Below are 25,139 nucleotides of genomic sequence, written 5' to 3' on the forward strand. Positions count from 1 at the left end.
TGTTACCACGTCACTGTAGAGATGAGCAAGTGGGGTTTAGAGGACAAATCTTGTGTAAGGTCTGGTAGCCAGTCAGGGGCAGAGCAGCTGCCTCCAAAACCACTGTAAATCCACTGCCTTAACAATCCTCTCACTCCTGCACCTTTCTGCAGAATCAGCCAGTGTCTATTGGATGAGAAATGGTTACTTCCCCCAGAGTGATCAATTAATCTATAAATACCTTCTTAACAAGTTGTCGCTATGGTTGTATAGATGTCCTCCTACAAGATGTCATCCTACACTGTGCTTGTAGAAATTCTCCAATATTAACAAGTCTGTTGGTGACCACCATGGTCTCTAAGAATCGCAAATCCAGAGCAACACACAGACTCAAGAGGCTCAGGACCACACGTCCCCACTTGTTCCTGAGGGAGCTGCGCAGCTGCTTGCCCCTACTCCCGCAAGGCAGCCAGGGTGATCACACCTTCCATGGTTATCTCTGGTCCCGATGTGTCTCTCACAACGAAGACCCTGTGGCTGCCAAAAGTGGGCTCCTCCACACAAGAGGGAGGTTGAGTTTTGGTGGCTCTTATCACTGGCCCAGTACAGCTCTTGGGGAGCCATATAGCAGCCACTACACTGGGGGCTACTGCAAGGAACAGCTGTGCTGATACTAAGCCACTGCTTGGCCACTGCTACAGCAAGAAACTCCCTCTTGCCAGGCATGGTAGCTCCAGCCTGTAGTCCCAGCTACCTAGGAGGCAGAGGTGGGAGGATCACTTGAGGTCAGGAGTTTGAGACCAGCCTAAGCATAGTCCCAGCTACCTAGGGGGCAGAGGTGGGAGGATCACTTGAGGTCAGGAGTTTGAGACCAGCCTAAGCATAGTCCCAGCTACCTAGGGGGCAGAGGTGGGAGGATCACTTGAGGTCAGGAGTTTGAGGCCAGCCTAAGCAACGTAGCAGGACCCTCCATCTCTAAAATTAAAAATTAAAAAAATCAACTTGGCATTCTGGTGCATGCCTGTAGCCCCAGCTACTCAAGAGGCTGACACAGGAGGATCACTTGAACCCATGAGTTTGAGATTGCAGTGTGCTGTGATCATACCACTGTACTCCAGCCTGGGCAACAAAGTGAGACCCCATCTCTAACAAAAAGAAAAGAAAAGGAAAGAAAAAGAACAAGAAACTCCCTTACTAAGGCAGCCTTGGCTCTCAGATGCTCAGGTGCTAAACTTACCTGAGAGTATATGGTGAGAGGCTGCAGGTAGTGGAAAGAATGCAAGTTTTAGAAACCCCAAATACATGGCTGAGAGCTACTGCTCTGCCACTGAACACAGGGACCATGGGTTAACTAACTCTTAATTTCTCTAAGCCTCAGTTTCCTCATCATTTGAGTGGAGTTAATGTACTTGCCTTTAGGTCTAGCATGAGGATGCAATGGTAAGGCTTATGGAGTGACTAGTACAGTGCGTGATGTATGGTGTTTGTTTAATAAGTATCAGAATGCTTTCTTCAAGAGCAGAGAGGTAATATTTTTCTTAAAAATCATATCAAACTCATACCATATTGAGTGTAATCTTTATGCAACATCTGTACTATGCTTGTGTCTGAAAGTAAATGTAGTAATATTAAATAAACAAATCTGCCTAGAAAACTATTATAACTGTTCATTTTAAACATTTATATATTCAGTCATCCAGAAGCATTTAAATGGATTTAGCCATCATCCAATTAGGAATGGAAAAATTCACAGCCTTACAAATGAAGTTATTTATGCTATTTTGTCATAGCCTACAAGTAAATGAATTATGCATAGGTTTATTAACAGTATGAAAACTTGTCCAAATCTATAACACTTTTTGTGTAATTTAATTTCCTATTCCAACTGCAATTTAAACATACAGTTTCCATTTAATTATTATGGTCACTGCAACCAGAGGTTTTTTTTTTTTCTTTTCTTTTCTTTGAGGATTCTTTCTTGAGAAACTTAAGCTCTGCCATAAACTGTCTGGCAGAAGAAATATACGATTATAGCAGAAGTTCCAAAAGCATCAGCCAAGTCTCATAGTCCCTTTTATTCTCAATGGAGTCTTTCATCCCAAGATTTTAAAATTTTATTTTATTTTTTTAGATAGAATCTCACTCTGTCATCCAGGCTGGAGTAAAGTGGTGCAATCTCGGCTCACTGCAACCTCCGCCACCTAGGTTCAAGAGATTCTCCTACCTCAGCCTCCCAAGTAGCTGGGATGATAAGTGCACACCACCACACCCAGGTAAATTTTTTTGAATTTTTAGTAGAGACAGGGTTTCACCATGTTGACCAGGCTGGTCTTGAACTCCTGACCTCAGGTGATCCACCCACCTCAGCCTCCCAAAGTGCTGGGATTTACATGTGTGAGCCACTGCACCTGGTCGATTTTAAAAATTTTAAAGCTTTAGATGAGAAGATCAACCTTTCACACGCCGTTAGCAAGCCTACTAGAATGTTCTGAGATGCTGTTGAACTTGCAAGGACTGGAATGGAACCCAAAGAATGAGAAACCCTGTAGCTCAGCAGGATCATTTTCTGCAGTTCTCTGGGGAAAGCATTACTCACAAAGCGGCACAACAAGGGAGACGCAGAAGCCCCACTCTGGAGCACGTGTCTTTCTAAGTCACCACTCTTGTTTATGAATAGACAGGAAAGTTCCGATTTATCAAATTTCTGAATAAAGACACTCGAAAAAGGGTAATTTTGGAGTATTAAGAAAGACTAATTGATTCAAATCACTACATAATGCATAGATTTTGCAGTTGACACTCATGCATTCAATTATTGAGTAATAACTAATTTCCAGGAACTTTGTGAGTAAAAAGTAAACTAAACTAAGACAGGAAAGAATTGTTTTGTAATTAGAAAATTTAAAATAATTGAAATGCTTTTTTTTTTTTTTTTTTTTTTTTTTTAAAGATAGGCTCTTGCTATGTTCCCCAGGCTGGCCTCAAATTCCTGGACTCAAGCAATCCTCCTACCTCAGCCTCCTCAATAGCTGGGATTACAAGCATGTGTCACTGCACCCAGCTAAATGCTTTTAAGAAAAAAAAAAAAAAGGAGGGTGAAGGCAGAGAAGAGAAAAAAGTTGATTCATCTAAAGTGTTCATGTGAAAATACATAATACACTATATATATATAAATTATATACACATATAATTCATATATTTGTTTTACACAATTACATAAATTATACATAGTTAGAGAGGGGAAAGGACAAAGGGAGAGAGGGAGCTTTTTCTTTCTGTAAGGCTTCCACATGTGACTTGTAACTCAAATACATAGATAGTCATTGCTATTGGCAGAGTATAAGAGATAGGGGAGTTTTGCTATCTCATACAGCTATCCCAGTAATAAAACGATATCACTGGGTGTCCCTTACATGCTACATACACATTAACACAAATACTTACCAAATTTATAGATAAGTATTATTATCACCATTTTATAGATAAATTAACTTTCTAAGGGTCTGATTTTTCTACTACACTGAAACTTTCTAATGTCCAAAGCACTAAAAACTCCTATTATATAGTATGGTTCCCTAAAACAGCCATCCCAGAAGTAACAAATTATGGCTTTATCTCAAAGTGGAAGAAATCAAGAAGCAGCCTAATTTGACAGGGTGTCCTATGCAAAAACTAGACCCCTTGAGATACTCCAACCACTGTCCTGCCCTTTGTCTCACATGCATTATCAGTATATCCAAAAGGAATACCAAACCTCTGGCTCAAACAAACAAAAAGCCTAAAACAGCCTCCAATCATCCCTCACTCTACCAAGATTGGGATATTTTTTGTTTTGTTTTGTTTTGTTTTTTTTTTGAGACTCTCACTCTACTGCCCAGGCTAGAGTGCAGTGGTGCTATCTTGGCTCACTGCAACCTCCGCCTCCCAGGTTCAAGTGATTCTCGTGCCTCAGCCTCCCGATTAGCTGGGATTACAGGCACCCGCCACCACACCTGGCTAATTTTTGTATTTTTAGTAGAGACGGGGTTTCCCCATGTTGGCCAGGCTGCTCTCAAACTCCTGACCTCAAATGATCCCCCCCACTTGGCATCCCAAAGTGCTGGGATTACAGGCATGAGCCACCACACCTGGCCAAGACTGGGATACTTCTTAAACAGTTCCCTAGGCTCTTTCCAACTAGAGCCAACCAACTCAGGTTTTTTTCATTAGCATAAAGACTCATTTCCAGTCCCCAGGAAAATGTGCCAAAAACATATAGACCAAAAAACATCAAATTTAAAATAATTTCATGAGAGGTTTGCCTCAGTGAGCAGCCTTCACGATGTATTTCATGGGTGCACCCAGAGACATTATAAGCTCGGGGTGGGGGGTAGGGACTAGACGGTGACTCCACCTGACATCTCTCTCATCTGCATATCTGGTGATGACAAGAGTAAGAAGCCCTTTTACCTATACCAGCCTCAGTTTCCCCCATGGCAAAATGGAGTTTTGGAGTATGAGGAATTCATCTTAATATGTGTATAACTTGCTTCACAGTGACATTGTGATACTTGAATAATAACGAAATTTTTTTGTCAAAACCGTAGAATTCATAATATTTGATCCTGTAAACTACTGACCATAAGATGTATAAGCCAAATGGTAATAAGGACAACAAAAGATCATTTAGTCGTTGGCTTTCACTTTCAAATACTTTCCTGATTTTTTCGTCTTTTCCAATAGAGGGTGCTGTGATTCTACACGGTGTCACCTTGTCACTAGAAAATAGCCTTCTGCAGATGGGTTTATTCTTCAAGCTCAGCGAATTTAAGATAATTTATTTACATCTTCCTTTTGTTTTTAAGGCTAGAATCACAACTTAAAATTTTTCTCAACATGCTAATTTCTGTGACTCCCACAGCACTGAGGCTATAAAAGGAATGACTTCTGGTCTGTCTTGCGTTGCACAAGGCATTCCCCAGGCTCCCTGACCAACTCAGTTACGCACCAGCAGGGGTCCCTGTGTAGACTATGGCAGCTGCTTTCTCTCTTTCTCTCTCAAGCTCTACCAGTCCCTCATCCACATTCCCTTCTATATGCAAAAGAGCAATTCCTAGAAAGCCACGTAGGGAAAAATAAATTTCTAAAACTCTAGTTCTGTGTCCCCTTTGATTTGCATCATGAATTTAGGGTGCTTTCCCCATGGATTTTGCAGTGGTTCCTACAGCCAGAAGCTAAGCTCTCCCCACACAGTCCCCTTCACTCACACCCCTCCTCGCAGTGCCAGGCAGCTAATGATCTATAAAATGCATGCATTCTCCAGGGAACCAATTCATTAAAGGAAAGGAGTAAATTAATCCTGTTAAAAATCGAGCTTGTGACTTTGGATTTACTGGCATAGGAAGTTGTGTGGCTCAATGCCAAACATTCACACACTGCCTAAGCCCAGTTAGTGAGAACCTACCAGGCAGCGGGCACGGGGCCAGGGGTTATTCTCCTCCACTCAAACGTGACCTCCTGAAAGAGGCCTTTCCAACCACCCAGTTGAAATAGCACCCTCTCTCACTTCCTCTTCCCATGTCTTCATGTATTTTTATTCATGTTTATCCCTGGTGTATATCACACGTATTGTGCATTTGTTTCTGGAATGTAACCTCCGTGAATTTAGTACTTCAGAATCTCTGGGCCCTGAAGCACCAGAACAGTCCCAGGACATCATATGAACTCAATAGTTGTTGGATCAGCGAATCAATCAATGACAATATACTCAAAGAAGAGTTATAATAGATGTCCGCCCTCACTGTGGCCACCTAGCAGACTCACCTATATCACATACCTGTACGTGTCCCACTGCCTCCTGCTTCTATTCTTGCCCCAAACCATTTCTCTAGAGATACCACAGCCAGAATGAGCACTTAAAAATGTAAAGCAGGCCAGGCGTGGTGGCTCACGCCTCTCATCCCAACACTTTGAGAGGCTGAGGCAGGTGGATCATGAGGCCAGGAGTTCAAGACCAGCCTTGCCAAGATGGTGAAACCCCGTCTCTACTAAAAAAAAAAAAAAAATACAAAAATTAGCCAGGCATGGTGGCGGGCGCCTGTAATTCCAGCTACTCAGGAGGCTGAGGCAGGGAATTGCTTGAACCCGCGGGGCAGAGGTTGCAGTGAGCCAAGATCATGCCACTGCACTCCAGCCTGGGCAACAGAGTGAGACTCTGTCTCAAAAAAAAAAAAAAAAATTTTTTTTGAAGCAAATTATATCACTCCCTCCCTATAACCCTCAAATGGCACCCCATCAAGAAATAAAATCCAAACTCTTTGCATGCCTATATGATTGAGCCCTGCCTGCCTCTCCAATTTCATTCACGGCCTTCTTTCTGCCCTCCTCACATGCCAGGCTCTTTAGCAAGGGCCTGTGTGACTTTGTTTCCTCTGCCTTGGATGCTCTTCTTCCCCAGCCTCATCCCTGGCACAATTGGCTCCGTTAGATATCATTAAGGTCTCAGTTTCAGACAATTTTATATAAATCAATGCCCTGCTACATTTTATTTTCCCCATAGCATTTATCACCATCTGAAACTATTTGTACATTTGTTTACTAGTTGATCGTCTGTCTACTCCCATTCATCCCATCCATACCCTCCCCCCCACACACATACATACACGCACACACACACTAGAATGAAAGCACCATAAGTCTAACTCCTCATCTATCTACCACTATACGCTCAGTGCCTACAGTTCCTGGCACTTAGTAGGAGCTCAGTGAGTATGTTTGGAATGGATGACGGATGGAGTGGATGAATACAGGGTGCTATGGGAACACTGTGGAAGAGGGACAAACTCTGCTATCATTTTATTTTTCTAAGTCATAGCATGGAACGTTTGACAACTTTGCTTTCTATGAGATGCAAATATGCCTTATAACTGAGTCTTTGCTTAACGTCACTTCCTCCATGAGGCCTCCCCTGACACACCTATCTAAATGTGTTTTTCTTTTATTGTCTTTCATGTTACTGTGCACTTTTCTTTCATTTTTATCATACTTCATAAGTATCCATTGATTAATGGAATCGCTTGTTTCACCTTTGTCTACTCAAGTAGACCATGAGTATCAGAGACAGCATCAGATCTTTGCGCTCATTGCTGTATCCCTGGGGCTTACTACTGTGCCATACACCTGGAAAATTCAATCATCAGATGAATTGATGTGATGACATTGATGTATCATAGTATTCACAGCACAGTCTAAAAAAATTACAAATGAGCAAGAAATAAAAATTGTATGTGTGTACCTACACATGCATTTTAAAGCAGGAAATGCTCTACACATTTTTAATGAAAATTTTAGTTTTTCAAATTTCAGAATACTAAACATATCATTCCAAAGTTCAGTCACTGTGAATACTAAGAGTTGGGTCATGACTTTGGTCCTGACATCGACTTTCCCTGTGACTTGGGATCAATTTATTGATCAATTTATTCAATTACAATGGGTCTCTGTTAAATCATCATTCCTCTAGCTGCAGTGTGAGAATTAATAAGCTAATATCTATACAGTACACAGAAGGGATTCTACTACAAAGTCCTAAAGAAAAACAAAAAAAGCAAAATACAATTTCCAATCCCTAAATTCATGAGTTTTATTTAGCTTTATAGTTGCTCTGATATCGTTTTCACCTCCTGAAATATTCTTCTCACTCCTCTTTGACCCCGCAGCTGTGAAGTTAGGTTGCCTCAAGCCTGGGCCCTCTGTAATTCTCACCGCATCATCTTCCTCTAGGAGTCCCTCATCCATTCTCTCACTTGGCAGCACCAGTGAGACCTGCTCTGCGCAAGCTGTGCTGGGTGATGAAGTACCACAGTGATGCTATGTCTGCTGTTCAACTAGGACCATTACATGGCTGTTCAAATCTACAACTCAGGCCAGGTGCGGTGGCTCACACATGTAATCCTAACACTTTGCGAGGCCAAGGCAGGCCGATCGCTGGAGCCCAGGACTTTGAGAACAGCCTGGGCAACAAGGTGAAACTCTGTCTCCACAAAAAACACAAAAATTAGCCAGGCATGGTGGCACATGCCTGGAGTCCCAGCTACTCAGGAGACTGAGGTGAGAGGATCGCTTGAGCCTGGGAGGTCAAGGCTACAGTAAACCATGATCATGCCACTGTACACCACCCTGGGTGACAGAGTGAGACCCTGTCTCAAAAAAAAAAAAAAAAAAAAACCACCACCTGCAACTGCAGCTTCAGTCCTGATGTCCTTGGCAGGCCTCAGCTCTGCCATTTACAACTGCTTGCGGCACACTTTCAACTAAGTTTTTCCTGATGATACTTCCAACTCAACATGTTTGAAATTACGTAGGTCATTCTTTGCCCTGGCTGCCCTCTTCTTGGCCATAGAACTACCAGTTTCTCAAATTCCAAGCTTAAAAACCTCAGTTATCTTTGACCCCAATTTCTCCATTAACCCCTTGTATCCAATCATCACACAAATCCTTTGTTGCTTGGTTTCTTCCAGAACAATCATCACTTCCTGCTGCCTCTACCACCTCCCCAGTCTAGGCTCCTTTCCCCTCATACCAAGATAGTTGCAACCGCCTTACAACCATCCATGGCTTCTCACCATGTGAAGTCTTCCTCCATGTAAAAGATCTGATGCTCCCAAAATGGACTCAGATTAATATTCTCACCTCTCAGAAGCCCTTGTGGGTTGCCCTCTATTCAAGGACAAACACTAGACTCTTCATTCTGCTATTCAAGATCATGTAATAACTGTCACCACCCTACCATGTCAGGCACATCAGCCCCCACACCAAAAAGGACCATCTGTTCCAGTCAGCCTAAGGGACTCATTGTCCCGGGGCTCGGGAGCAGGAGCTCTGAGCTGGCTGTGTGGATGCAATTCCTCCCCTGCCATTTGCTCAGTAGGAGCCTTTGTTTGTATTATATTGTATTTTATGTTATTTTGTTTCATTTTTTTTGAGACAGGGTCTCACTCTGTTACCCAGGCTGAAGTGCAGTGGGGCAATGTCTGCTCACTGCAACCTCTGCCTTCAATGGGAGGCTTTGAACCTGTCACTTCTACTCTGTGTACTTCCTTTCTTCATTCCTTTTTAAATGTAGATGACAAAGATGCCTGCCTTGTGTGGTGAGGTTAAATAAATCACTACTGTAAAGAGCTTGGCATAGTGTTGAGCCCTCAAGGGCCCGGTAAATGTCAGCCAGCGTGACTGCTTCTTCGCATGCCCACGTCTGCCCCAACCGTCTCACCCTCCCTTGGATCTGAAGGTCCTCTCCCCTCATCTACCTTTTTCTGAATTTTAAACAGTTTCAAAGGCAGAGCTTAAATTCAGCTTCCTCTGTGGACTGCTGCCATTGTACATTCAGTCCTTCCCTCCCTCTCATGGTCACCAATCTGTAGATATTTGATGTTTAGCATAAGCTTGTTTGTTGCCTTTTTAAGCTATCTTCTTTATTTCAAGTAGATTGTAAGTTGCTTAAGGGCAAGAGCTCTATTGATTTTTATTCTATTTTTGTCATAAATAGTACAAGAGTCTCAGCTAATGAGTTTTTAATATCTGTTATGCTGGGTTCGGCACTACTTATGTACACAAAATTATTTGTCTTTCTTTCAAGAATTTCACATGATATAACCAAAAAAAAGGAGGGATCTAAATCATTAGGAGACAATATCATTGCCTAGAAATCATTTACTTTACAAAATACCAAAACAAGAATGTTGCTTAATTAATTCAGGGTGTGGGTGGAAGATGTCAAATCAGTTCTGATCACAACTTGTCGGGCAATTCAACCAAAAGGGAAGAAAGAGAAGCTTCAGCCAGGAAGAACTGCCAAGGCAATGCTCTGGCATGACATGGAGCTCACCCCATCAGGGAGCGCAGACTGAAAATACAAGAAGGTTAGGAAATTACCTACTAAATGCTGTCGTTACTCCCACAGAGTAGGTATTTAATAAATGTTTGCTGAATTAACAAACCACGAATAAATGATAAATGGAAAAGATTCAGATGGCAAACTAAATACCTGGAACAATTCTCAATCTTTTCAAGGAATATTAATGAGGATTATCCCTTTTCTCACCAAAACTTCCCTTTTAGTCTTCGTTAAAGATGGAAACCAAGACTGGATGATCATTGATGTGACCTACTACAATGGTTCTTATAGTTTTAAGTATTATTGCCAAGATTTTAAGTGCAATATAAATTATGTCAGGTGTATATACAAGGAAAAAATTTTAAAATACATATTCTAAAAAATGTTAGCTCTGTTTAGGACCATAAGTGTAACATTAAAGTTCTAGTGCTGTTTCACATAATTGGTTATACACCACGAAGCAGCTAAGTTTTATCTCTTGGAACTTAATTGAAGCCCAAAGGACAGTCTCTTTGTATCATATAAAAATATAGAGCATTAAAGAGGAAAGCAGCTGATACTTACACTCCCTTTAGACTTTCTGGATCCTACAATAGGAGGTAGTGAAGAAGCTTTCTGACTGTGGAAACAAATTGCAATTTAGAAATCTGAATGTTGTTTACAAATAATGTACAATGCAAGATAATTATCCCCACCTGGAAGTCAACTGTTTACTGCTGTGTTTCACAAAAGGTAGATAACATACACTTTAACACATACTTTCCCAATTTCACAAAGATCATAACATTTCCAAATTCCATCTCAAAAGATTTGTAATGTTTTCCTGTATACTATTTTAATCAATGCTTACAAGTAAACTTTTAGTATCACCTGAAATTTGTATAGCATTTTTATCCAGATCCCAAAGTGTCCTATTTGCATTTCAAAAAATCATTTCCAAATGTGAATAATGATTTTTCCAGACTGAGTTAAAAACAAATTTCCTTCGTTTCTATGATGTCTTCTATGTCTACCTCTGATAGAAGAGCAGAGGTAAAACACTGGCATTTGCATTCAGGTAGTTTTTAAACAAGTTGTCCTCACCAAAAAGTTAAAAATTCTTTTAGTCTGTAAGAATAAGTTGTTTTGTTGATATCTGTATTAGTAGGAAAAGACCCATCTTGAAACCCAACTGAATCTCTCCAAAAATAGAAGGACACATATATAAAAAAAATTCTTATTAATTGTATGAGAAAGGCCAACGTGAGTTACAGTTTTCTTATTACCATCAAGTACACACTGTTGTTCACAGCAGGTTAACCTAGGGCTGCTTAGCAAAGATGGCTAAAGATTTGATTTCATGGATGGGTAAGGTTGGTTAGCAATAAGTCAGCTGGTAAATAATTCAAAGGTGCTAGAAAACCATGTGCTCTCGCATAGTTCAAACACCACCCCTGAAATTCCATTTCATCTATTACTTATTTAGAAGCTCTTGGCCAGCCTCTCCATCAAGTTACACAAATTGTGAATTAATTGCAAACACACTGGTGATATTCTGCTCTACTTCTGCAGATGACAACCACAAGAAAATTGGTTTGCAATGGCAAGGTGGCCACAGAATCTCTGGGAAAAGCAACAGAGATGGATCCCTGGGCACCATGAGCAAGCCGAGAGATCCTGCAGCACGGGCCAGAGCTCTTCTTGAGTGACTCCGCAGTGTATCTCCTAGGCTGAAATAAAGCATCTTTCACAAATATATGACATTTGGTGGAGAAAAACTGTTTACGGTATATTGTAATTAAAAGTATAATCCTTAAAATCTTACATGAATTAACTTTACACCCATCCTCTCTATTTGCATAAGTGGGATTATGTTGTTTTTATATTTTACAGTTATTATTAAAACAAGTATAAAATATTATGGGTTTTTTAACACTCTTGGATGTTTCTATCCAAACCAACTGAAAAGTTATTTCGTCTAGCAACTATTAAGACACAAAAACTTCTAATAATGTTTGCTGTAGGGAAGCTCATTGCCCTGTATCTTCTTCACAATAATAAATTTTTGCATTTACTATAAATTTCATGCACGCTAAAAAAAAACTATGTAGTCTTTCATAACTTCCCAGAAATTATATTTTTGTTCAATAGCTTTCAGTCTCCCATCATGGCAATAAAGACAAAGATCAATGTATACCATATATGCTTTCCATTCTAAGTGATAAATAAGATTATCAATTACATAAAATATAATGGTGGTCAGCAAAAGACCCAATGCTATTTCAAGTGGTAACTAAAGCATGAGGAGTGGTAAGGAGTAAGACTTACCCAAAAGGCCTTCTCATCGTTGACTTGTCAAAAAGTAACTCACTGTAAGGCAGTTTCTTAAACTTATCTCTGCCAACAGCCACATAAAACTGCCCATTCTCCAACTCTGCTCCACTCTCAACAAGTTTTCCTTCTAAAGTATAGAGCCTGTCAAAAATATGAACACCAACAATTAGAATTTTAACCAACATTTAAAGAATTGCTTAAGATTACAAAGTATTCTGGATGTCAAAAAAATTAAAATTACATAGTAAATTAAAAACATTCTGTACTTAATTTAGCTCATTTGTTACTATTCTCATTATTGCATTATAGATGCCTCAAAGTTATTAGATTCCACTAAATGCTAATGTTATAATGCAGATACGATGACTATCTTGCTGTACAGGGTTTCACCCCAGTGAGTCTGATGATCTGGCATAAGGATCCCTATTGCTGCCATATTAAAATTTTAGAGGAGAAAAATTAACTTGTACAGATCACAGTGCTTTAAATAAAGCTCTGTTTCCATTGAACATTGATTCTTCTATTTATATTTTGTTCATACTTTTAAATTTTATTTTCTTAGCATATTCATCAGGCTGGCAAGCTTCTGACCACATTCTGTGTAAGAACAGCCCTCAACCAAAATATTACATACAAACACACACAGAACCGGGTCAGGAACAATGGGGTGAGAGGGCAGGAGGTAAAAGAACCCATTGCCAGTGTTAATGATGCAGAACTGCATAGCATCTGTGCTTCTTTTTTTTGCCGCCCCTACTAAGCAAAACAAGAGTGAACATTATATCTTCCCAGAATCGAGCAGTTTCACAATAACCTTCCTTTACTGTAGAACTGCTGCTACGAGCTACAATTAATATGTTACTTATTAAAAGAACAGTCATAATTTTACCAGATGATTTTAAATGTCCACAAAATTTTTTTAAAGAACAGGAAAATAAGCATTAGAAAACTTAACCAGAAAGACAGTGCATATTTTTTAAGGTTATAAGCAAGAGCTATTAATAAATGGAAGGATTTCAGTATTATCAAAAAGCTTTCTGTCTTCCTATATTACATAATAAGATTAAATGTCATTTACAGATGCAAAAAAAAACCCATTGACCTGTCAGCTTGTTTCCTGATGACATAAATGGCCATATCATACAGAACCATGAAATACAATGAAGATAGCCACCAACATTCCTGAAATGTATTTGTGTTTTTAGTTAGTATATAGATGGTAAAGTCTCTTTCTTTATAACATTGTACCTCTACTCCTAACAAGTCTAAACATCAATACTTAACCCAGAATTCTATGTTTTTTGCCTTAACTTAAGCTGGACATGGTGGCCCATGCCTATAGTTCCAGCTACTTGGAAGGCTGAGGCAAGAGGATTGCTTGAGCCCAGGAGTTCAAGACCAGCCTGGGCAACATAGTAAGATGCTATCTCAAAAAACACTTGACCAGGGTTTCTGAATACTGGCATTATTGACATTTTGGACCAGACAATTCTTTGTTGGAAAGGTGAGTAGGCTGCCCTGTACATTGTAACATGTTTATTAGCAGCACCTTTGGCCTCCACCCACTAAACAGTAGCAGTAGCCACTCCATCCCCAGTTGGGACTACCAAAAATGGTTTCAGGCACTGCCAAATGTCCCCAAGGGGCAAAATCTTACCTGCTTGAGAGCCAATGGCCTATACCCAAGCATTATTTTTCCACTTTTCTTCAAAATAGTTATATCTCAATCAGTAGTAATTTCATAGCTAGAAATTAAAAGCCAGCATAGCTGTGGACTCTGGAAACAACCAAGATTTGACTTGTTTCCTCTACAGGTAAGTAAAACGCAGTGAATAAATTCTTTTTGTTAACAGAGACAAGGTTTTGCTATGTTGCCCAGGTTGGTCTCGAACTCCTGGGCTCAAGTGATCCTCCCAAGGTGCTGGGATTACAGACATGAGCCACCACGCCTGGTCCAGCACTGAATAAATTCTAATTCATGATTTTAGCCTTCTTTTATATAACTGTTGTTGCTCTACTTTATTCTTTTGCTACAAACATAAGAAACATAAAAAGCAAGTTCGGTAAATTTTTATGGGATGCTTTTTATATATGAATATACTGATACATAGGGAGGGGCCAACCATAAGATTTATTAACGTTAAAGGAAAACGGTCATATCCCAAGAGAGCAGCAACCAAATCTCTCATATCTGCCATTACATTAAGAATTTCACCTATCCTAAATATATACGCACCCAACACAGGAGCACCCAGATTCATAAAGCAAGTTCTTAGAAATCCACAAAGAGATTTAGACTCCCACATAATAATAGTGGGAAACTTCAACACTCCACTGACAGTATTACATAGATCATAAAAGCAGAAAATTAGCAAAGATATTCAGGACCTGAACTCAACCTTGGACAAAATGGATGTGATAAACCTCTATAGAACTCTCCATCCCAAAACAGAATATACGTTTTTTTTTTTTTTTGGGACGGAGTCTTGCTTTGTCGCCAGGCTGGAGTGCAGTGGCGCAATCTCGGCTCACTGCAAGCTCTGCCCCCTGGGTTCATGCCATTCTCCTGCCTCAGCCTCCCGAGTAGCTGGGACCACAGGCGCCCATATGTTCATTGCAGCACTATTCACAATAGTAAAGAAAAGGAATCAAACTAAATGTCCATCAATGGTAGACTGGATAAAGAAAAAGTGGTACATATACACCATGGAATACTATGCAGCCGTAAAAAAGGGGTCAGATCATGTCCTTTGCAGGAACATGGAAAGAGCTGGAGGCCATCATCCTTTACAAACTAACACAGGAACAGAAAACCTAACATCACATGTCCTCACTTACAAGGGGGAGATAAATGATGAGGACACATGCACACAAAGAGAAGAACAACAGGCACTGGGGCGTACTTGAGGGTAGAGGGTGGGAGGAGAGAGAGGAACAGTAAAAGTAACTATTGGGTACTAGGCTTAGTACCTGGGTGACAAAATAATCTGTACAACAAACTACCGTGACACAAGTTTACCTATGCAACTAACCTGCACATGTACCCGTGAACCTAAAATACAAGTTTAAAAAAAAAAGAAGTTTCTCTAAGTATTCAAGTGTTTGAGCAACATAACTATACTTTCATTTCTATATTTTTACTTGAATATATTTTATTCCTGTGTGTAAATTTTTTCATATTAATATATGTATGAATAGGTACATCTGGCTGTGAAATTACCTGTATATACCTTTGTGTCCTTTATATTACTTATTGGGTGGATTTACATTTATGTATACGTCAAATGTCAAAACTATATATGTAAAAAAAATTATAATTATTGAGATCTGCCTTTACTTCTGACACCAAAATAAAATCCAACAAAATCAAAGGTTTAAATAAAATTTTAAAATACAAGGAGAAAACATAGGAGAATATTCTTATAATCTTGGAGTAAGGAAGATCTAAACAAGTCATAAAACGAAGTGATTATAAAGATTGAAAATTAGACTGCATTAAAATTTAAGATATTTGTATGAAAAAAGAAATGTAAAGAAAATGCAAACTAGAAGTGTACTTAAAACTCACATCAGAAAAGGCCAATTTCCCCAATATGTCCCCAACCTTTTTAGCACCAGGAACTGGTTTTGCGGAAGATAATTTCTCCACAGACAGAGTGGGGGATGGGATGGTTATGGGATGACATTGTTCCCCTCAAATCATCAGGAATTAGATTCTCATAAGGAACACACAACCTAGATACCTCGCATGCACAGTTCACAATAGGCTTCATGTTCCTATGAGAATCTAATGCTGCTGCTGATCTGACAGGGGGTGGAGCGTAGGCGGTGATGCTTGCCTGCCGCTCACCTCCTGCTGTGCAGTCGGGTTCCTAACAGGCCACGGAATGGTACCAGTCCATGGCCTGGGGGTTGGGGACCCCTGGAGAGTGCCTATAAATCAATAAGATAAACGTGCAAAGGCCATGACAGACAGTTCAGATACAATGGATATAAATATGTGGCATTTACTTACAGAGTACCTTGGTCATTTAGAACACAGGCTCTGGAGCCGGAATGCCTACTAGGCTTGAATCCCAGCCCTGCTACTCAGTATCTCCATAACCCTGGGCAAATAATTTTCCTGCTCTATGTCTCACATCTCATGTCTATTAAAAGAGAATAGAAACACTACCTACCTCATAGGGTCGCTCAGTTAATTAAGTCAAAAATATAAAGCACTGAGAATAATGCCTGACACATAAGAAATAGTCAACAGATGATGTTGTACATTAAATAAAAATCCAAAAACAATGAAATACTATTTTCACTCAACATGAGTGAAAAGACTAAATGTTAGTTTTACTAGACAGGTAACAGTATGACAAACAGGCCCGTTCATAGACTTCCGGTGAAAATATAAATTAGAATAAACTCTTTGGGAGGCAATTGGCAGTATCTATCAAAATGTTAAAGGCATTTGAAACTTAATACAACAATTCAGCTTCTAGACTTTTATATCCTGATAAACTTTGCTTATACCAAAAGACATGTACATGTAATAGCAAAAGATTAGAAATGACCTAAATATCCATCAAACCCAAAGGAAAATAAATCATTCTACCAAAAAGAAGCATGCACTGGTACGTTCATTGCCATGCTATTCACAATAGCAGAGATGTGGAATCAGTCTAGGTGCTCCATCAATGGTGGGCTGGATAAAGAAAATATGGTGTATATACACCATGGAATACTATGCAGCCATAAAAATACTGAAATCCTGTCCTTTGCAGCAATATGGATGCAGCTGGAGGCCATAATCCTAAGCAAATTAATGCAGGAACAGAAAACCAAATACTACTTATTCTCACTAGTAAGTGGGAGCTTAAATATTGGGTACAGATGGACATAAAAACAGGAACAGTAGATACTGTTGACTGCTAGAGAGGGGAGGGAAATAGAGTGAAAAACTACTTATTGGGTACTATGCTCACTTCCTGGATGACGACATCTGTACCCGAAATCTCAGCATCACGCAATATACCCATGTAACAAACCTGCAAATGTATTCCCTGAATCTAAAATAAAAAAATGAAATTATAAAAAAGAGGTAACTGGTCTAAAAAATTAAGTTGGGAACACTCATTCTATTTTATAAAATGAGATGTTGCCCAACTAAAAATTTCTTAATAAAAAAATTAGGATTTGGAATACTTTGTGTTAAAATAGAATACTTTGGGCCAGTCACAGTGGCTCACACCTGTAATCCTAGCACTTTGGGAGGCCAAGGCGGGTGGATTGCTTGAGGTCAGGAGTTTGAAACCAGCCTGGCCAACATGGTGAAACCCAGTCTCTACGAAAAAAAAATTTTTTTAATTAGATGGGCATGGTGGCAGGCACCTATAATCCCAGCTGTTTGAGAGGCTGAGGCAGGAGAATCACTTGAACCCAGGAGGTGGAGGTTGCAGTGAGCCAAGATCCCACCATTGCACTCCAGTCTGGGCAACAAGAGTGAAACTCCATCTCAAAAAAAATAAAATAAAAATAAATAAAATACTTTGTAGTCATGAAAAATAATAAAATAGAGGTATCTGTGCTGATACGAATAATCTCTAAGATTTATTATAGGAAAAAATCAAGGGGGTGTTTGTATACATGTATTTACTTATTTATACATATGTATGCATTTCCATTTATGTTTTTAAAAAGTGGTCCAGGTACAGTGGCTCACACCTGTAATCCCAGCACTTTGGGAGGCCAAGGCGGGCGGATTGCTTGACCCCAGGAGTTCAAGACCAGCTTGGGCGACATGACAAAATCTAATCTCTACAAAAAAGAAAAAAAAAAACAAAAGCTAGACGTTGTGGTGCATGCTATTTGGGAGGTTCAGGTAAGAGTATCACTTGAGTCTGCGCAATCGAGGCTGCAGTGAGCTGAGATCACACCACTGCACTCCAGCCTGGGTGACACAGCGAGACCCTGTCTCAAAAAAATAAAATTAAAAATTAAAAATGTATATGCTTGCATATGCACAGAATATTTCCGGGATGATGCTGAAAAGTACTAGGGAGAAGGACTGGGCATGCCTAAGATAGGAGAAATGCTCTTTACTTATACCGTATTTGAATTTTTTGCCACATGTAAAGTATTCCTTTCAATTAAAACACCTAATTATATTTAAAATCTCAATGACTATGAGACTGTGGATATTAATATGTGTAAATATACAAACATTAATCTGCATACACATTTACCTGAAAGACATAATATGCAGTCATTTGAGAACTATTTTATCACGTGTGTATGAAAACACAAACACTTGAAACAGTGTACTCTGCTAAAGCAGCATATACATATACATACTTTTAATATGTTGTGCACATGTATATGTTATTTGTAACCCTCCCATCTGACGGAAAATAAATGTCAGCCTCCATCAAGGGATAATTTCATAGGCTTCACAATTTAAATCTATGATGTTAATCTTCACTTAAATTTCGGAACCTGAAAAAAAGGCTTTTGATTTCTTACATTTAGACAACCCCACTAAATTATTCTTTCTATGCCTCCTCTTTAAATGCACTAATACTTCCTGATATCTGATTTTTACCCTAGGCAAATAGTTTAAACTATCAAATAATCATAAATGCCCCCTTTTAAAAAAAAAAAAAAAAAAAGGACAATTAAGAGTTAAGAGGCTGGACCGGGCTTGGTGGCTCACGCCTGTAATCCCAGGACTTTGGGAGGCCAAGGCGGGCGGATCACGAGGTCAGGAGATCAAGCCCATCCTGGCTAACATGGAGAAACCCCGTCTCTACTAAAAATACAAAAAATTAGCCGGGCGTGGTGGTGGGCGCCTGTGGTCCCAGCTACTCGGGAGGCTGAGGCAGGAGAATGGCATGAACCCAGGAGGCAGAGCTTGCAGTGAGCTGAGATCGTGCCACTGCACTCCAGTCTGGGCGACAGAGCAAGACTCCATCTCAAAAAAAAAAAAAAAAAAGAGTTAAGAGGCTGGCTCTTTCAAAAAATCCTTCTCAACTAAAGTTATGTTTGCCTAGTCACTCTAAATCAAAGAATAAAAACAGTTAATATTTGTAGATGTGCTACTATGTGCCAATGACTGTTTTAAGCTCTGTATGTGGATTACCTCATTTTAAACAACGCTATGAGGTATATCTCCATTCTACAGATAAAGAAACTGAGGCATACGGGGCCTAACTGGGGAGCCAAAATTCAAATCTACAGACCAGTGACTCCGGAGCCTCCCGAGAATATCTTCAACAATTCAAAAACTCCTCCACTTACAAGTTTGTTTTGACATACCTGTGAACAGCCCCACTCCTCAGAGTGATTTTTTCCGTGACCATTTGTAGTACATGATCCCACTGATTCAAGGTTTTTCTGGGGATAAGGAGGCGAGAAGCTGGGTTTATGAGGTCTCCATTTGCAATCAAGCTGGAAAACAGGAGGCAAACCTTCTGAAACAGTTATGCCTTGAAAACTACAACATGAATTCCAAACCAAAAGGAAACCACCAAGCCAATTTTAACTTGAAGTATAAAGGGTTTCAACTTACAAGATAGTGCACGGCTCCTGAAGCGGTTTTCTAAAGCGAGCTGACACATTGATCCTGCTATGGATTACTGGTTTTACCTTTAAAAGCAAAGGAAAAAAATATAAACCACTAAGCTTATATTAGCTTTTTTTTTTCCTATGAGGAAAATCTACAGTTTCTAGGGAACTGCCTGAGACTTCCTATGCCTTTGTTAAAACCTTGCTTTTCTCAGCATTTCTGTAAACTCTGAGCTCACCCTTTAGCAATATTATAAGCCCTTAACAAAGCTCTCAAGAAAAGAAAGGAAAATTTCCCTTAAGCCCTAGGCACACTGCTCATGATCTGTGGAAAAAAAAAAAAACAACCAGAAATCATGGACTGTTACGAAAATATTAAGACAATTTTTAAACAATGCATTCTGAAAAACAACAAAATAATCCTATAAAATCTTGAGCTCTGAAGTGCTGTGCCTGCAGCCCAACATACGTGTTCCATCATCTTTCCTTTCCCATTCCCATGCACCTGCTTTCTGATCCTTGGCCCCCACCAAGTGCCTGACCCCACCCTTTTCTCTTAAGACTGACACAAGCAATTTTTCCCAGGTTTCACTTTCTCCCCTATCCCCCATTGAATCAGGTACACTCACGCCAGCACCCTCGACTCCCGCAGCCCTTGCAACTGGGTAGATGTGATCACCTTCGCCTCTCTTTTTGCTTCCAGGGTCCCAGCTGCTATTAGAGAGAACCACGGGGCCCCACGAGCAGCCCTCACCTGAGACCAGCTTTCAGCATCAAGCCATCACCTGGACCTCAGTATAGCTTGCTCAGCCAGCCCTCCACTCCTCCCACAGTTCTTTTTCCATTTCCCACAGTGGATAGTCCAAATCCTCACCTCTCATCTCACCTCACCCCTCACCTAACCCCTAAAATCCCACTCCAGGCACACACACTCTCAGCAGGTCATTTCATTCCAAATGTCAAGAAATAGAAGCCAGTAGACACGAAGCCCCTCAGCCTTCCTTCCCTCCACAACTCACCTCATCTAGATCCTCACCATTTTTCTCCTTTTCTGCCTGTCTCAGAAGGAACTATATGCCTTTACGAAGCTAACCCCACATCTTGATTTTGTCCCCGGCTGTCTCTGCTTGTTCATTCATTTCAGACCTCCATCTCCACCTGGTGCCTTTAATTTTCCCCTTGACCTTATGGCCGCTCTCAAGTACAGCTGCCATCTCTCTCTTCATTATTCCTGTTCCGACTTCCTCCCTATCCTCTCTTCAGGCTTCTGCTGTCTGGTGTCCACCTTTAACACTGGAAGATAAATCCCGACTTTCAAGCATGGCCTGCAAGAACTCCCAGGACCAAGTGCCACTTACTTGGTGCCCTCATCTCCTACCAACACTCCTTCCACACAGACTCCTCGTCACGCACTGTAGTCGAACCAGCCTGCTCCCCTCCATTCCCAAAACATCCCCTGCATCCACACCTTGCCTTTGCCCCTGTGGCTAAAACGCCCTCCTCATTTCTCCACCTACTGGAATTCCATCTGCTCTTCAAGGCCCAGCTCAGTTATCACCAATCATTCCCTGCTCATTCTTCTTGCGCTTTCTGTCTCAAACTGCTACAGCTACTATAGTATTGATTCTTGCACTTTGAGTTTTAGGTGATTTTACCCCATGATTTGAAAGGAAAACTTACAAACAACACTAATTTATAAAAATAGGTAACAGTTGTGCTATATTTCATGGCAAGCACTGTACTAAGTAATTTATATGCATTATATATTTTCTAATCATCAAAACAGTGTCCTGAAGTGGCATTACTATAGTCCCAATTTACTAAAGAAACTGGAGCTTGATTAATTAATTGGCCTAAAATCACACATAATAAGTGGTAGAGTTTTTAGTGAACCTATGTCTATGAGCCCCTACTATTTGCTAAGCACTTTGCTAGTTAACTTAAAAATCAAATAGTAGCCCTAGATCATTTATGGGACTCCATTCTTGGTAGAATTATGCCATCTCTGAGAGAAACAAGAATGAATATTTTTTCTGTGACTCTCTAGTGCCTAAAACAGTGCTTGGCAATGCCTACGAGTCGCACAATAAATGTTTGTTAAAATGTCATACTCTAGAGTACAATTTTTAAAATTTAATCATAGTAACTTTTTTTCATTTTAAGCACACAGGTTCTTAGCCCTACACTAACACCTAGCATCACATTAAGTGATGCTGACTTTTTAAAAAATGTTTAACAGGGCTGGGTGTGTTGGCTCACGCCTGTAACCCCAACACTTTGGGAGGCTGAGGCAGGCGGATCTCCTAAGGTCAGGAGTTGGAGACCAGCCTGGCCAACATGGTGAAACCCTGTCTCTACTGAAAATACAAAAATTAGCTGAGTGTGGTGGTGTGCGCCTGTAGTCCCAGCTACTCAGGAGGCTGAAGCATGAGAACTGCTTGAAACCGGGAGGCAGAGGTTGCAGTGATCTGAGATGGCACCATTGCACTCCAGCCTGGGCAACAAAGCGAGACTCTGTCTCAAAAGGAAAAATAAAATAAAATGTTTAGCAGGTAATGCATGCACCTGAACAAAATTCAAGTGGTTAAAGGGGGTGTATAGTAAAAAAGAAGTGTCCTTCCCACTCCTATGCCCTAATCACCAAGCTGCAACCAGAGTTAGAAATATTCCTTCAAAGATAGTCTGTACATACACATGCATATTATCTTATGTACATAGTACACACATACAATTTTTAAATGTGCTGATGGCCTGCTTTACCGATTCTTCAGCACCTTGCTTTTTTAATTTAATAATTGATCATGGAGATTGTTTCAAATGGGTACTTACAAGTGAGGGTTATATCATTTTTTTTCCCTTTTAGAGACAGGGTGTTGCTCTGTCACCCAGGCTAGAGCACAGTGGTGCGATCAGAGCTCACTGTAACCTCAAACTCCTGGGCTTAAGCATTCCTCCTTAGTGCCTTACCTAGCAATGCACTAGGCACATACAGAGGATGCTCTGCTGTTATCTCTTCAATATGTGACTCTCTAACCATACCCATTCTTGATGGTTTAAAATCTTGTTGGGTTATTGAATTAAAGGCGAAAGTTAATACGTTATATCAATAAGAAACTTTAAAAATCTTGTTGCATTGTCTAAAACATGCTGTTTTGCTTTAGAGCACAGATAGCTATAAACAATATATTGAAATTCATAAAAATACATGATTGTTGAAATAATTATGTAATTTGATTCTGAGTATGTAAATTATTACTTGAATTCAATCAAACCATCTGTTTTAAATAATAATTGTTTTCCTCATTCAGCATGGCAAAAATGTTCCCCAAATGTTCATGATTAACCAGTTGAATTGAAAACTAATCTTAAAGTTATATTTCCTTGAGTTACTATAATTAAAATAACTAAATTATTGTTTTCAGATACACTAAAAATCTGCAAAACTACTCAAAGTAGTATACCTGAATTGTAAAAGAAACAAAAAGATAATTATAAAAAATGATTCATACTTTTTAAAAACAATACCAGTTTTTATATAAAATGCATTTTTAGCAGGCATTTTAAGTAATAAACAACACACAAAAAAATTAAACCAAATCAACTGGGTATAAGAGGAACTTCTCCAGAGCCCTAATCGGGGATAAAGGGTTGGTCAATTGGTGGTACTCTAGGGACATGATGGCTTTAGATGATGGGGAACATAATGATAAATTAGAATTTTTAAATCAATTTTCTTATTAGCCCATACACTTCCCCTTGCACTGTAAACATAAATGCCACTTCAGGCCAGGTGCAGTGGCTTACACCTATAATCCCAGCACTTAGGGAGGCCAAGTGGGGGGGGGGGGGGCGGGTGGATCACCTGAGGTCAGGAGTTCGAGACCAGCCATGGCCAACATGGTGAAACCCCATCTCTACTAAAAATACAAAAATTATCTGGGCGTGGTGGTGTGCACCTGTAATTCCAACTACTTGGAAGCTGAGGGATGAGAATCACTTGAACCCAGAAGGCAGTGGTTGCAGTGAGCCAAGATTGCGCCACTGCACTTCAGCCTGGGCAACAAGAGCAAAACTCTGTCTCAAAAAAAAAAGAAAGGAAAGAAAAGAAACACTACTTGAAATATGAGGGTAATATTAAGTATCAACACTCCTAGTTACAAGGAGATGGACACCTAGAGATGGAGTATGAGGTATTCTCACTCAGAGCCCCGTGTACCCGGGGATGGAGTTCACTGGTGAGTAGGCTGACCAGCATGTAATCTGTGACTACGAAACCAATCACTTTGTACTTTGACTTTGTCATTTGGTGAAGGAATCAACACCAAGCAAAAGCAGGACACACTGATGACTGACCTCTTGCCTTGATTCTGCACTGGGCTCAACATTGTCTTGAAAAACCAAATTTATTTCGATATTGAGAAGTAGGTTAGCCGAGTGAATTAGAGAGAGGAGTCATTCTGGAGCAGGCTGAAGAGGCTGGCAAAACCCCATTTCTAACCCCTGAGTGGAGATTAGATAGATAGATAGATAGGTAGATAGATAGATAGACAGACAGACAGACAGACAGACAGACAGACAGACAGACAGACAGACAAAATATTTCTTGGAAATATTTCCAAAGTCAAAGGTGGCAAAAGTAACTTAACCATTCTTACCCTGCTGGAATGGGATGAGCTAGGAGTCTAGTGCAGAATTTGGATACAAATCACATGCTGTTTCCGATATATCACTCTGTCTCTGACATCTTATTTAGATTAGATTTTGTTTATGTCATAGATGACCATACAAAAATAAAATGCTTCATGTGAACCCAGTAAGTTTATGTAAGTAATTTAAGTCAAGCTCACAAATTCCATAACAGTAGGTCAATATCACAGCTGGGTCAACATTCAAGTTAAAAGCTGGATGAATCTGTTTGCTATGAAAAATAAAATCAATAAAATCAAAATTGTTCCTTTAAAAACATATATTTGGAATAACAAGATCAAGGTTGATAAACTGAGTAACTGACTAAAGCTCTGGAATTCTGAATTTTGACACTGATTGCCTAAACCTTTTTACATGAGCCAATTCAACACTTCACACCTCAATTTCTAGACCTATAAAAGTAGGAATAATCCTGCTAAACTAACCCAAAGGGATGCTCCATGAACTAATTAATAAAGTAGAAATATCACTCCCTGGGGCTGTAAACTGAATGCTTCTGAGAATCCCTCTGCCTCAAATCTCAGCACTCACCATGTCTTGAAAACCTGGTCCAAAAAAAAACAAACTCTGTCTAAGGAGGTGAGGAAAGGATGCTGTTAAATGATACTATCACAAAATTGTAATGACCACAAACCTCTTGGAAGAACTGATTACAGAATTTAAAAGCTCAATTTTCAATAACTTTAAAAAATACATATCAGATTTTTGTGACTGT

General features: G+C 39.8%; 1 protein-coding gene across 2 annotated transcripts in view; it reads right to left on the reverse strand.

The window, feature by feature from the left end:
- DCDC2 (doublecortin domain containing 2) overlaps positions 1-25,139 on the reverse strand; it is a 181,546-nt gene that overhangs the window by 104,581 nt on the left and 51,826 nt on the right. For both annotated transcript variants that reach the window (XM_055390582.1, XM_019028781.3), the window contains 4 exons: positions 19,722-19,798; positions 19,469-19,600; positions 12,161-12,307; positions 10,418-10,472 (listed from right to left, as the gene is read on the reverse strand). In XM_055390582.1, the coding sequence (XP_055246557.1) occupies positions 10,418-10,472; positions 12,161-12,307; positions 19,469-19,600; positions 19,722-19,798 (411 nt within the window). The remainder of the gene's footprint in view (positions 1-10,417; positions 10,473-12,160; positions 12,308-19,468; positions 19,601-19,721; positions 19,799-25,139) is intronic.

This window comes from Gorilla gorilla, chromosome 5 (genome assembly GCF_029281585.2).
Source record: "Gorilla gorilla gorilla isolate KB3781 chromosome 5, NHGRI_mGorGor1-v2.1_pri, whole genome shotgun sequence".
NCBI lineage: Eukaryota > Metazoa > Chordata > Mammalia > Primates > Hominidae > Gorilla > Gorilla gorilla.